The sequence below is a fragment of the Thermobia domestica genome, chromosome 10 (assembly GCF_964235325.1).
Source record: "Thermobia domestica chromosome 10, izTheDome1.hap1.1, whole genome shotgun sequence".
NCBI lineage: Eukaryota > Metazoa > Arthropoda > Insecta > Zygentoma > Lepismatidae > Thermobia > Thermobia domestica.
Genome location: NC_137463.1, coordinates 237,173,551 through 237,192,047, shown reverse-complemented (window position 1 = coordinate 237,192,047; position 18,497 = coordinate 237,173,551). Strand labels below are relative to the sequence as shown.

Genomic DNA, 18,497 nt, shown 5'->3' with positions numbered 1-18,497 from the left:
ACTCATCAGAGGTAAGCGCTTTATCACTGAGTCCCCGTGCCCCCTTAAAATAAATGCAGTTTAATGGTAACTAAAAATGGAAAATTGTAATTTTTTCTCCTAGACGATTGTAATCATGTTTATATTTCATAATTAAATATTTTATGCAACCCTTCTAACGTTTAAGTATTGTTTTTTTGTCTCGACAAAATACGAAATATTAATTTAGTGGTGTTTGTTTGTAGATTTTCTCCAAAATAGCAGTAAACATCTTGTTCATGTTTTATTAGTGGTATATGCGTTACTTTTAGGGGAAATCAAACAACACTAGATATGGTCTGCTAGTTAATAGTGGGCTTGTATTAGTGTGAGCCTCATTAAAGCTAATAGTCTGGGAGAGCGTAAACGTCTTAAGATAGTAAAAGTCTGGAATAGTGTGAACTTCATTGAAGATAGTGGACCTGTGATAGCGTGAACGTTATTGAAAATAGTGTGATAGCGTGTGACTCACTGAAGACAGTAAATCTGAGATAACATGAGCCTGTCATAGCGTGAGCACCATTAAAAATAGTAGACTTCTTGTAGTGTGAGCCTCATTTAGAATAGTGGGCTTTTGATAGCGTGAACCTCATTGAAGATAGTAGACTTGTGATAGCGTGAACATCGTTGAAGATAGTGGACCTGTGATAGCTTGTGACTCATTGAAGATAGTAACTCTGAGATAACGTGAATCTGATACCGTGAGCTTCATTGAGAATAGTAGACTTGTTATAGTGTGAGCCTCATTTAGAATAGTGGACCTGTGATAGCGTGAACATCTTTGAAGATAGTGGACTGTAATAGCGTGAGCCTCATTGAGAATAATGAATTTGTTATGGCGTGAGCTGGACTTTTGATAACGTGAACTTCATTGAAGATAGTGGATCTGTGATAGCGTGTCACTCACTGAAGACAGTAAGTCTGAGATAACGTGAGCTTGTGATAGCGTGAACCTCATTAAAAATAGTAACTTGTTATAGTATGAGCCTCATTGAGCATAGTGAGCCTTTAATAACATGAACCTTACTGAGGATAGTGGACCTGTGATAGCGTGTGACTCTTTAAAGATAACAAGTTTAAGCTAGCGTGAGCTTCATTCAAAGTAATGATTTTGAAAGTGTGAGACTCATTGAAGATAATGAGCCTGTGATAGCGTGATCCTCATTGAAAATAGCGGACCTTTGATAGCGTGAACTTCATTGAGGATAGTTGGCCTGTGATAGCGTGACCGTCATTAAAGATAGTGAATTTGAGATAAAATGAGCCTCATTGAAGGTACTGAGCCTGTGATAATGTGAGCCTCATTTAGAATAGTGGGCTTTTGATAGCGTGAATCTAATCGAGGATAGTAGGCTATGATAGCGTGAGCATAATTAAAACTAGTAGTCTCGGATTACGTGAGCGTCTTAAAAAAATAGTGAGTTTGAAATAGCGTGAGCTTCATTGAATATAGTGAGACTGTGATAGTGTGAGCCTCATTGACAATAATGGGCCTTTGATAGCGTGGGCCTTATTGGGGATTGGGGATAGTGGGACTGAGATAGAGTAAGTCACATTGAAGTTAGTGAGCCAGAGATAGCGTGATACTCATTGAGGATAGTGAAGCAGAGACTGCGGGAGTCCCCGAGTGAGTCCGTATAAAAAAAAATAACCATCTCTGGTGTGCAACACTCTTTATTATTTCCCTTCAGAACTACGCACACTTCTTTCTAATTGAGGGAGCGCAACAGTAGTGTAAACCACATTTTTAAAAATGGAGAAAAATGAAGTTGAACTTCAACACATCTGTTTTTTCGTACAGTATACCAAAAGCAGCACAAGTGGTTGAATGTGTCATACATTGTACATACATACATTGTACAAAAAAAACACATATATTTAAATTTAACTTGATTTTTCTCCATTTTTAAAAATGTCGGTTAAACCACTGTTGCGTTCACTCCCTCAATTGTTCGCGTATTCTTCGGTATACTCGTAGCATGGCTTAAGAATCTGTGATCTAGATTACTGTGTTACTGTGATAAGATGTTCTATGCGTGGAGTGTGTTTTTCCTTTCAAGATCTAAAGCAAGCTATGTGACACAATCAATCTTCTGTTAGTCTGTGAAGTGTGCAAATAAAAGCGATCCAAAGTCAATAGCGTGTTCTTTCTTTTCTCATTAGGTGGTATTGTGTTTGCTTCTCTATTCTTGAGTAAATGAAGCTTCTACCCACAGCTGTGATCATATCCGCCTGTTGCTATTAACACAGCAGATGGTTTCTTCAGCGAAGAGAGGTTAACGAACTCAGCTGCAAAGTTTACATGTTCTGTACAATTTCTGAAAGTGACAACTTCGACTCCTTAAAAAATAAAGAGCTTTGTAAATAATTGATTCTTGTTTCAATCCTTCCTTAAATGTCCTCTTCACATCAGAGAGTAATATATCTAGGGATAAAGTCGAGACGAAACTTAATAAACTCTCGGTCTCATCTCGGATAACAAATAGCGGTCTTAATCTCGAGTCGAAAATAATTGTCTCGATCAACAAGTTTTTCTTTTTCGAACTCGAAGGCGAAATCTGATGGGGTCTCGAAATACGAGGGTCATCTAAAAGATAAAAGACCATCTAGTTATACAAAATGAAGAACACAATATTTATTATTTTTTTAAAAAAAATAAACTCTTTTAATTGCTTGAAGCTTCTTTCACTTCTCTACATAATCACCACCTTCATTTAAACATTTATCGTATCTGTTCAGAAGCTTCAGAATTCCCATGTTGTACTCTTCTGTTGCCAGTTCTTTAAGCCAGGTGCTCACTGCATTCTGCAACTCTTCAGCACTTTCAAAACGTTTGCCGCCCAGAAACTTTTTCAACTTGGGGAAAAGATATAAGTCGCTGGTGCAAGGTCCTGACTATAGAGTGGATGATCAAATAATTTCCATCGGATTACACCTTTGCTATCTCAAAAGATGGTTGCCATGACCTTTCATGTTAAGAAAATCTGAATTTTCTCGGTTTTTCGGATGATTATGCTACTCATGTGATTGGCGCTTGCTGGGATAATTTGAGACACCCAAGTCTCATCACTAGTCACAATTCGATCAAAAAAGTCGTCTCCGTCTTTGAATGCAGTGACCACCTGGCATAATGAGCTGGCGGGAGAAAAATATAACATGGAAAGTCTGAAGCTCGCGAACAGATATGACAAATGTTTAAATAAAGGTGGTGATTATGTAGAGAAGTGAGGGAAGCTTCAGATATGCAACTTTCCTTTTATAGGGTGGATAAATATGATTTGTTCTTCGCTAGGAAGATATATATTATCCTATTAGTATTACGGAAAGACGAATGTATATTTCTACCTTCATTTACTGCATGAAAATTCCCTACATTTCGCTTTGGATACGTGCTTACTACACACTAGAGGAAATAGAAATTGTGCGTGTAATAAAGAATGCTGAAATAGGCGATTAACCAACGAAGGAGCCTCAGTCTGTAAGACCCTTTGCAACGAAACGCAAATAATGAAACAAGTATTTATAACAAAATATTGTAAAACAAAATTTGTGTTGCGTTGACGCAAATCACTACGGGACGAGGCTCAAGATGTCAGACACAATTCCCAGAGATTCCAAAAATGCACTGTCATTACTCCTATAACTTCCCTTTACACTTTTATGCACGCCCAAGAAACCGATTAGTCTGGAGGCAATTGTGCTACTTTGCAGCTCGTTCGTGTGCTGTGGTTGGAGATGGAGTGAAGGAGAATGCACTCATAACTACACGACTCTTCCTGCAGTAAGTAACTAGAGAGTGGTTTCTACTGCGTTATCAAATCGAAGATCTCTTAAGAAGTGAAACAGGCTGCGTGCAACGAAGCTAGTGGCTGTTCCTAAATACATACAATTCTCAGAAACTTGTATCATTGAAAGAAGATATTAAATATAAAATTATCAATATAAATTAGTTTTTATTATAATAATAACTTTATTTTGTAATATTCTAGGGCTACCGCTGGTAGGCCCTGTAACCCACAAAATACGCCACTGCCATTGGGTGTGCCAAGTTTTGGGTGAAACCAAAAATGATTCAGATTCACTTTCAGCAATAAATATATTCTCGGCATCGTATGATTTCCTGCTCATATTTTCTTGCAATCTGAATTGTTTATCCCGAGTTTCAGAGGAAATTTACCAGGAATCATTACTTTCACTAGCGGTTCCAATAAAACAACGAAAACGTTTTAGGCATGTGCTTCTCCAGAGAATTCCGGAATAAAATAATGTTGGAAAGTTGAAACTTTAAAATGACTACAAACTTAAGTTTTCTAATATGTTAAGAACATAGTGTTTAAGTAACTTAAATCATTCGAAACAGGATAAAATATGTATATTGAATCCCAACTGCAAATTATGTGCGGTTTGAAACGCTTTTGATATACCCAAGTACCAAGTGATCAGTCATAGCATTTCTTCCAAATAAAAGCCTATGAGGTGGCTGCAACTACGAGTATTCAAGAGCAATCGTTCCACTATGCTAATATCGTAAAATGCAACGATTTTTTTTGGGGGGGGGGGTAAAAAATCAATAAATACTCGCTCAATATTATTTCGAAATATAAGTATCTGTCTCGGACTCAGACTCTTCTCGAGTAAATCTCAATTTGTTTATTCTTGGTCTCGTCTCAATTTATAAACGTGCCTGAAACACGGCCTCGTCTCCAAATTTTGACAGAGAAAGAATATATTATCAGTACCATAAAAATTACATGAAAATGGCATGTAATATATGAAAATGACATGTAATATATGAAAATGACATGTAATATTTCAGTTTAACGTCCCACAATTATTCTCTTTAGGCTAAGAGAGATGATGCTTAAGGCAAGTGAATAATGAGGGAAAAACTGGGGGAATGGAAAGAGGGAGGAAACGGGAGAACCCCGAGAAAAATCACGTACACGATGTTGTCCACCACAAACTTACTTGGCTAGTGATAGAACCAGGGAACAACCCGAATCAGGGACCATCCCGCACCAGAGCTAACCGCTCTACCACTGAAACACTGTGACCCCCCTGGGGAAAAATGGATAGAATTATCTAGGTCAAATCATAAATAAATGAGGAGTTAGAAATAGTGGGGCAGAAAAGAGCAATGTTAAATGTAATTGCAAGAGAAGCTGGTTGGGATATTGGCTGAGAAGAAACAGTGTCACGAGGAACATTGTAGAAAATATGGTGGCAGGAAAAAGAGGGAGGAGAGAAAGAGGCTGCAGCTGATGGACGATATTAAACAGAAACATTCCTACGTCAAATCGAAGAGCTTCGTTTAAGACTACGGTGCATAGAAGTATCTTAACCTGAGGCAAATGACCTACCAATAATGGCATAATACCTACGGTTATGATGAGGATTAATTTATTGAAATCTCAAATTTATGTTCTTCTTGATTACAAAATTTTTCCTCCCTTTCTGCCGACGCGTGAAAAGTAAAATATATATATATATATATATATATATATATATATATATTATATATATATATATATATATGTTATGGCTATCAAAAAACAAATTTATCACTGTTCACGAATGAACTTTTTAAAATTATTATTTTGAGAATTCATTGCAAATTACTTTCTTCTTTTTATTGAGTTAACTTTTGTAAAGCTAGGAGGAGCAAATACGTCATAAGACTGACCCAAAATTTCATATGTTAAAGAAAATATGTCTTAATTATAGCGATATCAATGAAAGCTCAGAAAAGGTCATAGCAACTTATGTAGCCATAATAATGTATCTTTAGCTGAAAATCAAAGTCCATAAATAGCAAATGGAAACGTACTGCTGTGTGCAATAATTGAACTTTGGTCATAAACGATAAAAATCAGCCAACAGACGTTGACGTGAAAAAAACATACGGAAGAGACCTATATAATTGTGTTTGTACTGGTATATCCTTCAATATCCAACGTTTAAATGCTTGGATTCAATCAAATTATGTTTCCATCGAGACGAGAAATGTATTGTCTCGTCTCGAAAATGAAACGAAACGAGGCAAGAAGTATATTTTCAAAATTCGAGACCATACACAAAAAACACGAAAATTCTCGTCTCGCCTTGTTTCGAGACAATACAAGAAATTTCTTGAGTTTCGTGAGCAATACTAGTTCACACAAGTCTCAAAGACATATTTAGTGTTACATGGCTCATAGCATGAAAACTATAATTGCTAAAGTAATTGTTCGAACATAATGAAGAATACGTATCAACGTTTAAAGGTTAGGTACTTATTACACAGTTTACTCCAAACATAAATATGGTTTAAGTGTTGTTATATCCAGTGGCGTATTTACGATTTTGTTTCGGGAGGTTTTGCTAACTTTCTAGGGTGTTTGCCTGAAAATGTGAAAATTCTGCAATATATTTCATATATTTTACTATAGTAAGTAAGATTTCGGGGGGGGCTTAAGGCCGGAAGCCCCCCTAAATACGCCACTGGTTGAATCATAGCCTTTGTGGACCTCTCGTGACACTAAAGGATTCAGATAACTTCTAGACGAAAATAAGAAAAGAAATATACAACTTCAATTTTGTAGCCCTATATAAATTTACAAAACGAGACAAGATTTTTTGAGACGAGACGATAAAAGCTTTTATAGAGCTTGCGAGACGAAACAAGAATTAATTCTTCGAAGTTCGAGACGAGATGAAACATACAAAAATTTATGAGACGAGGTAACAAAATCTTATTTCTTGTCTCGTGGACATTGCTACAGAAGTATAGATTAGGAATGACCAATTCTGTAATTTATAATTTTCGGAATTCGGAAAGTAAAACCAGAAAATTCCGGAATTCGGAAAAATTCCGTAATTTAGAAAATTCAGGATTTCAGAAAAATTTCGGAATTCGGAAAAATTCAGAAATATTCCGGATTTTTTCAAAATCCAAAAGTGAAATTTCCGATCTCGGAAAATAAATTTCCGGAATCCGGAAAATTTTAGCCATTCCTAGTACAGAAGGCGGGAAATTATTGTTATTATTATTATTATTATTATTATTATTATTATTATTATTACCTAAGATAGTAATTTAATTTCTCATAGAAATGTATTATATTCCATTAAATTTATTAAGTGTCATAAATGGGCTTTACATTACTGATCCGGTTTACTTGAAATTTTGAACTAGCTACACAAGTTTAAAATATTTCTATTCATATAACTAGAACAACCCACATTATGTGTTAGTTTTTGTTTAATTATGCTTTATTTTTTTTTTCAAATTGTGCTTTATTGTTAATCTTAATCACTGTTTTACATTAATTGTGTATAATGTATAATATTCACTATACATTAAATATTCTAAATACCTTGATCATTTTATTAATATTTTATATTTCTTTCATATTTCATTAAGTTTCTACTTAATGCACTGTAAAGGGATATGCTTTACTCGAATCAGTTTTTCTGTTACTTGTGTGCGCCTTAGAGGTGCATATACGTATATCAGTGGTGCCCACCCTCCCTTATATCCATGAAAAAAATCTTTTCGATTAATTTTTACACCCCCTCAAACATTTTTATATAGATTTTAACCCCCAAATATTTCAATTACGCAGTTTGCGTCATAGTCCCCCCTTGTGGGCACCCCTGTATACACAGAAAAACAAATTATAAGATGCCACCTACAGAAAGTCCTCAAGTTCAAAAGGTACACATAACAATATAGTGTGGAATTCTTGTGTACTATTCATTATTGGCGGACATTTTTCTTCTTTTCCTTTTTTCTTTACTCCACATCAAAGAATTACACCGAAATAAAAATAAGCTTTTCATTGTTGCATTGTTATGTTCTCAATGATTTTGCGTTGTAAATATTGGTTTTTAAAAATATTAATACAGTATGTTAAACTTGCAGTTAAACAGAATTTTCCAAGAATTGTGCTTTATATTTTAAACTATGCTTTATGCTTTATTATCTAAAATTATGATTTATTTGCTTTTAAAATTACTTTCTTCTAGACTCTTAGACAACCAAAACCATGTTCAATGTACCAACCATATGTGTAAATTGTTGTTATGCTTTTCATACTTGAGCTCCTCCGTGGCTAAGCGGTTAGCGTAGGAGGCCCGGGTTCGATTCCCGGCGGGAGCTCATGTGGTTCGGATTCCACGTTAATCAGTAGGTCCACGTATCATATAGCCTCGCTGCTGAACGGGACGTAAAACTCAAAATCAACTCAACTTTTCATACTTTTGGGTTGCCCTACACATAACACTGTATCCATATCTATAAAAATAAAAAAGTAAAATCTAGTGCCTCTTATCTTTTGTATTCTGATAACTGTCGACAGACGGACGGATGAATGTTCACAATTATTCTGTAAAACTTCCCAATCTAAACATATAGACTAGCTCATGCGACAGAGAACGATAACCGCTGAACTGGTTACTGCTGTCGGAAGAGGAAGGTCCACATGTCACATTGAAAACAAAAAACGATCGGCAACCGCAACACGTGTTGTACAGTGGAGGGCCAAACTTACGTGTCCTATATGAAGTATTTTTAGATTTTTTGCTTACCTTCTGTATATGAAGTTGGTGCCAACAAAATGCCTGTGTTCCAAAGGCCAATAATATGAAAATTACAATACTTGGTTAATCAAAATTGTCGCAAACTGCAAGCACGCACTTTTGCCATCGCTCAGCCAACGATTATTATATCTGCGATACGAAGAAGTATGATACACCACCCTATCATCAGGGAAAGACTTCCTTTACAAAAAGTGTTCTAGGTGCTAGAAGAGGTGGTAGACATATTGGAGGGATATGATGGATAAGGAAGGATTTCATACTGCAACTCATATGGAACTTCCACCATGCTTTGGGTCACGTGCCAGCGAACATACAAGACAAGATCATTGTCACACAACATGAGAACATTGTTATACAACATGAGGTCATTGGCATACAACATGAGAACATTGTCATGCAACATAAGATTACTGGCATACAACATGAGAACATTGTCGTACAACATGAGAACATTATTATATAGCATGAGAACATTGTCATACAGCATGAGTACGTTGTCATACAACATGAGAACATTGTCATACAATATGAGAACATTATCATACAGCATGAGAACGTCATACAACATGAGAACATTGTCATACAGCATGAGAGCATTGTCATACAACATGAGAACATTGTCGTATAACATGAGAACATTATCATACAGCATGAGAACATCATACAACATGAGAACATTGTGATACAGCACGAGAGCATTGTAATACAATATGAGAACATTGCCGTATAACATGAGAACATTGTCATACAATATGAGAACATTATCATACAGCATGAGAACATTGTCATACAGTATGAGAACGTCATACAACATGAGAACATTGTCATACAGCATGAGAGCATTGTCATACAATATGAGAACATTGTCATGCAACATAAGATCACTGGCATACAACATGAGAACATTGTCGTATAACATGAGAACATTATCATACAGCATGAGAACATCATACAACATGAGAACATTGTGATACAGCACGAGAGCATTGTAATACAATATGAGAACATTGCCGTATAACATGAGAACATTGTCATACAATATGAGAACATTATCATACAGCATGAGAACATTGTCATACAGTATGAGAACGTCATACAACATGAGAACATTGTCATACAGCATGAGAGCATTGTCATACAACATGAGAACATTGTCATGCAACATAAGATCACTGGCATACAACATGAGAACATTGTCATACAACATGAGAACATTCTCATACAGCATGAGAATGTTGTCATACAACATGAGAACATTGTCATACAATATGAGAACATTATTATACAGCATGAGAACATTGTCATACAGCATGAGAACGTTGTCATACAACATGAGAACATTGTCATACAATATGAGAACATTATCATACAGCATAAGAACATTGTCATACAGTATGAGAACGTAATACAACATGAGAACATTGTCATACAACATGAGAGCATTGTCATACAACATGAGAACATTGTCATGCAACATAAGATCACTGGCATACAACATGAGAACATTGTCATACAATATGAGAACATTATTATACAGCATGAGAACATTGTCATACAGCATGAGAACGTAGTCATACAACATGAGAACATTGTAATACAATATGAGAATATTATCATACAGCGTGAGAACATTATCATACAACATTGTCATGTAATATGAGAGCATTGTCATACAACATGAAAACATTATGTCTGTTAGGCATTGCTGGGTGCTTGGAAACAAGTTTACAGTGGATTTGGTGGAGTTCAACACTGTAACGATCTTCAAAGATGGTTTCACCTCGCCTGATGGAGTACTCCCATCAATGAACACCATTCCAGAAACAATCTCCTGTGTGAGAAGTGGTGGTCTCGGACACCATTCTAGATGTTGATTACGATCCAATCATTATCTGTCCGTTTAGTATTCCCAGAGTACATCCATTTTCCATCTGAAGTGAAAATCCGATGCAGAAAATATTCCTTACACTCGTACAACATTCCTTACACTCAGAGAACCGCACACCTCCAGATAATGATTCTTGCTGGCTGGTGTCAGCTCATGGAGTAGCCGTGAGTCTAACTTTTTTGTCTTGCTGATTGCACGGAACCGCCAAATGAGAATAGTATGGAGCACGTCTAATTCATCTACAATGGCACAAACACTTTCCCGAGGGCTTGCTTTCACAGTTTTCTTCAGTAGCTCATCCAAACGTGATGTTACACTGTGTCCACATGGTTCATTTTGCAATGCTGTGTCACCAAAACGAGATTTTAAATCTTGTGTAACAATAAGTATATTGTTATAGACTCATCTCTTGTATAACAATAGGTATTTTGTTATACATCTATCCTTTCATGGCCAAAAGTTTACTGCCCCCGCTTTTGGTGCAAGAAACTTAGGTTAGGAACGTAGGGGAGTAAATGTGGCTCGAATATAACTTTAAATTGTTAGATATCATCTCAAGATACACAACGTTGCTGGTATTGTCAACCTTAATTAAATCGGCAATAACCTCAGCTGACAATTTTCTGAATTGTTGTTACCCACCTTTCCAAGATCCTGTTTTATATTATCGTCCCACTTCTTTCTTGGTCTATTCAGAGGTTTCTTTCTCCTAGGATCTTCGACTAGAATTTTAGGAGCCTCAAACATATTACCCATGCTTGAGATATGATACGTCCATCTTAGAAGCCTTAACCTTACTACCCATTTAACATGCGGTTACCTGTAACTATTGCAATATTCACTCATATTACTAAACAAAATCATGTGCTTCTGCACAAACACCAGTAAGCAGGCGACGGATGCTATCACCAACCGTGGAATACGAAGAAGATCCCTACGACCCCTCCACACACTCCGCCTTCGAAAACGGACACATCGAGGCAGAAGACACCAGTTCTTAAATGGCTATCCCCCTACCTTTCTCTGAGCTACAACGGGCAAGAGATACTCCCTTTTCTCCAAGGTGCAACGACCGGGACTGACTCCTCTAATCCTACATCTTAGCTGCAGCGGAAAAAAAAAGTATCCTTACCCATCTCCGAGCTACAACGGACAGCAGATCTTACCCTGCCTCTGAGTTGCAACGAGAAAGAGGTATCTTCACCTATGTCCGAGGTCCGAGTTGCAACTGGCAGGAGATCTTACCCTGTCTCTGAGGTGCAACACGAAAAATGTATCCTCAACTATGAACTGCAATGTGAAAGAGGTATCCTTACCTATGTCTGAGCTACAACGGCAGGGGATCTCACTCTACCTGTGAGCTACAATGGGAAAGAGGTACTCACACTTATGTCTGAAATGCAACAGGAAAGAGGTATCCTCACCTATATCTGAGCTACAACGTCATATCTCACTCTACCTCTGAGCTGCAGAGGGCAAGAGGTTCCTTTAGGCCTAGATGCAACGGGCACGTTCATCCGTAACTAGCAAATCTCAAAACCTCCGAGCTGCAACGGGCAGGAGGTCCAATTGTAAAGGGGAAAAAGCTTTTAGAGACTTACTAATTTCTAATCGTGTATACAAACTGTATAAACATCCTTTATAATTAAAAAAAGGGTGAGTGAAAACCCTTGTACCGTTACTCTACTCAATATTAAATTATTATGAAGTTTAGCACTATGTAGCTTTCTAAATGCATCGGTTTTTATCACTTTGTGCGCAAGACTTTTCTTTATCAAAACATCATCAAAACTTCGGTTTAAAAAATCAATGTCTAAACATCTTTTAGCTTCAACAATCAACTATCACATTCAAACACTAGGACAGGTGAAATTATATCTGCCTAATTTTATACTTTTTATTTGTTCGATTTTAGTCGTGACGATAAATGGTTTTGTAGAGAATAGTTAGTGGCACTTCTGCTGCTAATCTTGTTAAAAAAAATTCTTTGTGTTTATTTGCTTGCACGACTTTATTTAACTTGCGCCTAAGTCTTTAAATCTTTATTATTATTATTATTATTATTATTATTATTATTATTATTATTAGTAGTAGTAGTAGTAGTAGTAGTAGTAGTAGTAGTAGTAGTAGTAGTAGTAGTAGTAGTAGTAGCAGCAGCAGTAGTAGTAGTAGTAATTCCAATTATTTGATATATATTGTTTCAGTTTGTTAGTATAAACTTTGTTGTCCTATGTTCACTTCAGGGCTGATATCTTCACACACACACACACCATCATAAGGAAATGAACTCTTGAATTGACTCTCGTATATCGCTTAGATACTCAATAGTTGGCTTAGAGTCCATTTAATATCGATCCTCCGTTTCTATATTTAATTTTCCTAATCATATATTCAAAAGCAAAGTTTGAGTCCTGAAACTAAGGTTGAAAATGGAAGAAAGGGAATTAGAACCAAAATCATTGCTTAGAGGAACTCTTTATCTTTGCACTTTGATATCTAGGGAGCATAGTACAATAGTACAGAATTACTTAAAAAAAAAAAAAGCAAGAAAAGGAACTTTTGACCAAGGAATGTTTATATCTCTTTGATGTCATTTTCATTTTGTTCCAATTGATTTAGAAAGGTCATTGGGTTTTTGGCAGGCAACAAACTGTAAATTTCTTATATCCTCCTTATATATAAGGTGCATTCAATAAATAACCGGAAAAGTTGTATAAAAAATTACAAAACTTCGACGAAGTTTGTGCTTCTTCGTTATTTTTTGGTAGTGTCCTAGAACTATTATCAGATGGATATGGCACGCCTGGCTCGTGAACGGGATGCTGGAAATGGGTGAAATAAGATAGCGGCACCCTTGCTGATTTGCACCAACGTGGAGCAAATAAAGTCAACATGACTTACCAGCACTTTTTTCTCTTCGCACCTTCAATAGTCATGAACAATATGATGGGCTGATTCCAGGGGACCGGTGCCCCCATAAATTTTTACTGGCCCCTTCTAAAATTTTCATGGTAGGCGTGCAAATGAAATATAATATGGTGATGAACTATAATATGGTTGGATCGCCCTCCCCCTAACTTTTACCGGGTCCCTCCTACATTTTGGCCTGACGACCTGCCTGGCTGATCCGACACAAATGTTCACCTTTGCTGCAATATCATTCACCGTAATACGCCTGTTTTCCCGTAGCAACTCATCAACTCTCGCAATGATGTCCCCTGTGACTGCACAAACAGAACATCTTGGGCGTGGCGAATCTTCAACACTTTTACGCTTATCTGCCCATTCGTACATTTGTATTCGACTCAAATAACTTTCACCATATTGCACTGCCATCACACAGTGAATTTCGATTGGTTTCAACCCTTCACCTAACAGAAATTTAATGATACTTTGGTGCTCCACGTTGGTGTAAACCTGCAAGAGTGCCGCTATTTTGTTTCATTGATTCCTAACATCCCATTCAAGAGGTAGGCGTACCAGGCCCATCTGATAATAGTTCTAGGACACCACCAAAAAATAACAAAATCGAAGCACAAATTTGTCAAAGTTTTGTATTTTTTATACAACTTTTCCGGTTATTTATTGAATAGACCTTATCTATCTATCTATCTATCTATCTATATATATATATATATATATATATATATATATATATATATATATATATATATAGGGTGGACCAATTTATATTGATACACCCTTGCAAATTTTAAACTAATGGTAAGAAACACTGAAATTTTGTATCATGCAAATATAGGCAGCGGGACATCGTCTGGTATACCGTACTCTATGATACGATTAACAGCATTTGCCAACCCAACATAAAGTTATATATATATATATATATATATATATATATATATATATATATATATATATATATATATATATATATATATATATATTCAAAAGGCATTACGTCAGATTAGTACATATTACAAATCTACACTTCTGCAAAATATATTTGCGCGCCTGAATTTTTCTTAAATTATTAGGATTAACTTAAATAACATTATTTTATGCACTTATAAAAATAGATTTTCCAAATGTGCTTTGGTATTAGGTAGAATGCATAACATATTAAGATTGTCTAATTATTTTGTTTTATTTTCGTTTCGCAGACCTGATAAATAGTCAATATGGCAGCTCCTACAAGCAAATCTTCCAAAAGCATATGGCTGAAACCTACAGGTAAGGATGGTGAATGTTTTTTTTGAAATATATCTGTGTGTCTTACGGTGTCTTAAGGTACATTTTCTGATATGAAATACAGGTTTAGTTTCAACATCCGTTTAACAGTACTTTGATCTAGATAGAATTATATATATATATATATATATATATATATATATATATATATATATATATACAGTGGCGGATCCAGGATATGATCAAGGGAGGGGCTAAACCATAATTTGCCGTTTTATCCAGTGTAAATTAAAATTGAAGTCCATTTTATCCAGTGTAAACCTGAGCGTCAAGGGGGGGCTATAGCCCCGTAGCTCCCCCCTTGGATCCGCCCTTGTATATATATATAAGTCACAAGTCACTGACATTGTGGGAACACGGTGGCTTAGTGTTGAGCGCTCACTTCTGGTGTTAGGGATCTCTGGTTTGATTAGGACCAAGTAAGTTTGTGGTGAATAACATAGTTTATGTGGGTTTCTCCATGTTCTATTTTCTTCTATATTCTTATTCCATCCATTTTTCCATAATCACTCACTTCATTAAGAGGCCTCATCACTGCGAAATTAAAATACCGCTAATTTTACAGTAATTATGGGATATCTTCAAATAGATAAAAGATAATCAAAAAGTGGAACAAGACCTCCCTATACAATATTATTTTGCGTGAGATACTGTTATTACGACTCATTTATCTGCTTTCAATTTTCAGCCATTTAGAAAATCGGCATTTATTTTCGCGTTTCTAAATAACTGCAAACGGAAAGCTACTAGGTGACTCGTGATAACGGTATCTCATGCAAAATAACATCGTCTAGGGAGGTCTTGATCCACTTTTCGATTATCTTTTATCTATTTGAAGATATCCCATAATTACTGTAAAATTAGCAGTATTTTAATTTCGCAGTGATAGGGACTCTTAAGCATTCGTCTTCTTTAGCCTAAAAAGCATAAATGTGAGATATAAAATTAAAATTGAAACTAGCCGCTAAGCAAAACAATCAGAAATAGTGTCTGATGAAGCCAAGTGGACAGTTGGCGAAACTGTTACACATTAATATATATATATATATATATAATAATAAACGTATTGTTTAGCACAACGAGTAGTTTTAATCAAATTTAAGTCCACTGAAAGCAAAGCTTGGACAATGAAATTAAAGATTTAATAATTTCTCATTCAAAAACTTATGTGGCGTACGTAAAAACGTTGTAACATCCTGCAACAGCAAATGTATAACTGAAAATATATGTTTTATAATACTTTCCGTATAAGTGTTCCATCTATACATACTTTCTGTATGAAAGAAAGAAATATATACAGGGTTTTCATAAAGTCTGGACGGATTTAATTTGCTTATAATCTTCATAAAAATGTTCATAATGAAATCAAATAAAGTGCAAACGGTAGCGGAAGGATTAAATTTTTAGTTGGCAACACTGTTAGATAAGCGGCAACTCTGAACACGTTGAGAGAAGGAAAGGGAGGGCAAGGGTCAGTTTCTTACCAAATTCCATCCATTGTTGGTTTCATTGTTGTTTCAATGTTGACTATTAAAAGTAAGTCGTAAGCTGTATTGGAGTGTGTGTGTCTTTTAAAGAAATAAATAAATGAAAAACTCCTCTGAGAAGACTATTTTTTTTACCGTATCAAAGATGGCGTCGGTGACAGAGAAAGCGCAATGTGTTCTGTGGTACGCAGAGCTAAAATCACCAATTCTGGTGTGTCGAAAGTTCACCCTACCTTACCTCCTGCGACTTCTGGCTTTGGGGTCATGTGAAAACAGAAGTTTATGCAAAGAAGCCAAGTGGTTTGGAGAACTTAAAAGGACAAAATCAGGGCGTCTGTGGCTGGCATTTCGGATCAAACACGGCGGAACGCTGTGAGTTTATTCCAGCGCCGCCTACGCGAATGTGTAGACGTAAATGGCGCCCAGTTGGAGGTGTGGCGGTGAATGAACTAAGCTGGTGCAGATTACAGGTAAAACCATTTGCACTTTATTTGATTTCAATATGAGCATTTTTATGTAAATTATAAGCGAATTAAATCCGTCCATACTTTATGAAAACCCTGTATATAGGTGGTAAAGATCTCACATATAGGTGAACGAAAATAACATATAGCTGACGTATGTAACGTACGTATGCGTATGTAATATATGGAAGACTGTTAGATCTCAAATACTCTGCAGCGTCATGATGTAATATCTAAGCGGAAAAAAAGGCAGAACGTATGTATCATATGGATAACATACGCTCCGTACAGATTTCCATAGTAAATATATGGATTCCCTATATTTGTACAATATACCGCTTTTCGGACAACGGATTTTTCTCAGTGTTGACATTGCCTGAATTTGAAATTCTAATCATGAGGGACGTCCTGGAGAGTATGGTGGCGGGAAAGAGAGGGAGGGGGCGAAGCAGACTACAATTAATGGATGATATTAAAACAAAAACATCATACGCGAAGACGAAGAGGTTAGCGGAGGACCGTGGAGCATGGAAGCTTCTCAGCTGCGGCAAGTGACCTGCCAATAAAGGCAGAATACCTATGATGATGATGATGAATATTGCAGTAGTGGAACCGTCAACCTGTGGGAGATATCGAAACGTGTTAATTGATAATTTTATTAATTTTGCATGAATGTTTGTCAAAAATGATAGTACCTACTTACAAACAATATGTTTAATCACTTCTAATGTATTGTTATTCCACTCTCCATACAATTTCACGAGAATTAATTTCATCAAATTAAATGGAACAGATTTCGCAGAAATCGAAATTAGTTCTCACTTTACAATTTGCTAGACAAATGCCTCATTCGTTATCCGGAACACTACGCAATGTGTCTGAAGAGTCAAGCTGAATGTCCGAACTGTCATTTGCAGTGTTGCCAGACACGGCAAGCAAAATTACACACACCTTTTGTCCAAATTTCACAATTTTACACATAAGCTGGAAGACAGTGAACACAACATTACACAATACATAACTATTGTGTTTTTCAGATGTAAAGCATCACGGGCAGTAGCCAATGCTGTGCGATATTCCGCGCGGTGTTGCCGGATTTCGGACTCCCCTTTCCCTTCACGCTCTTCCTCTAGTTGAGATTATTACACATACATTGGCAACATTATTCACAATGTAAATATACTATTCCAGCAAACTCAAAGATTTTGGCTGTGTATCCTAGAAGTATATATAGTAACTGAATAACCTACCTATTAACTTATTCCAGTGGAACTGCTAAACGTTCGTCTTCAACACTACTTTCACTATCGTCTATGTCAATTAATATTTCGCCATTGTCTGAATCTGACTCTTGTAAATTTTTTATTATGAGTTCCAAAAATTGTAAACACAAAAAATAATTCTTCGAGCTTCACTTCGTAGCACTTTTTTTTTTTTTAAAAAAAAAAAAGAAAATTCCGCACTTGCACTCGGTTTCCTTAAAGACATTGTCAACTATAATTTTGGAGAACAAATGAACTACCACGAAAGAAAGCAACCTAGACACTGATGAATTCTGTTTATGCTAGAAGAAGAGAAGTTGCGTTCCTACACACACAATCAGTCCTTTGCTTCCATGTAATAACATACTCTTATACTTGATGTAGGTCTCACAACAACAATCCATCTGATTCGTAAGCAACACGATATGGTCGAGTTTGTTTTGGGTTACAATAATTTATGACACCACTCAGACGCCTGGTGCTTTTGCATCCCTGCTAGAGGAGTAAAGAAGGAGTACGTAATTGGCCACACATACGTAAGGTATTGAAACGAAGAAAAAAAAATTATACTGCGTTTCTTCTGTCG

General features: G+C 36.1%; 1 protein-coding gene across 1 annotated transcript in view; it reads left to right on the top strand.

The window, feature by feature from the left end:
• Nucleotides 1–18,497, top strand: part of LOC145663109 (sialin-like) — a 154,460-nt gene that overhangs the window by 57,436 nt on the left and 78,527 nt on the right. The window contains exon 2 of the mRNA XM_081729383.1: nt 14,611–14,680. Coding sequence (XP_081585509.1) covers nt 14,629–14,680 — 52 coding nt within the window. The 5' untranslated portion in view covers nt 14,611–14,628. The remainder of the gene's footprint in view (nt 1–14,610; nt 14,681–18,497) is intronic.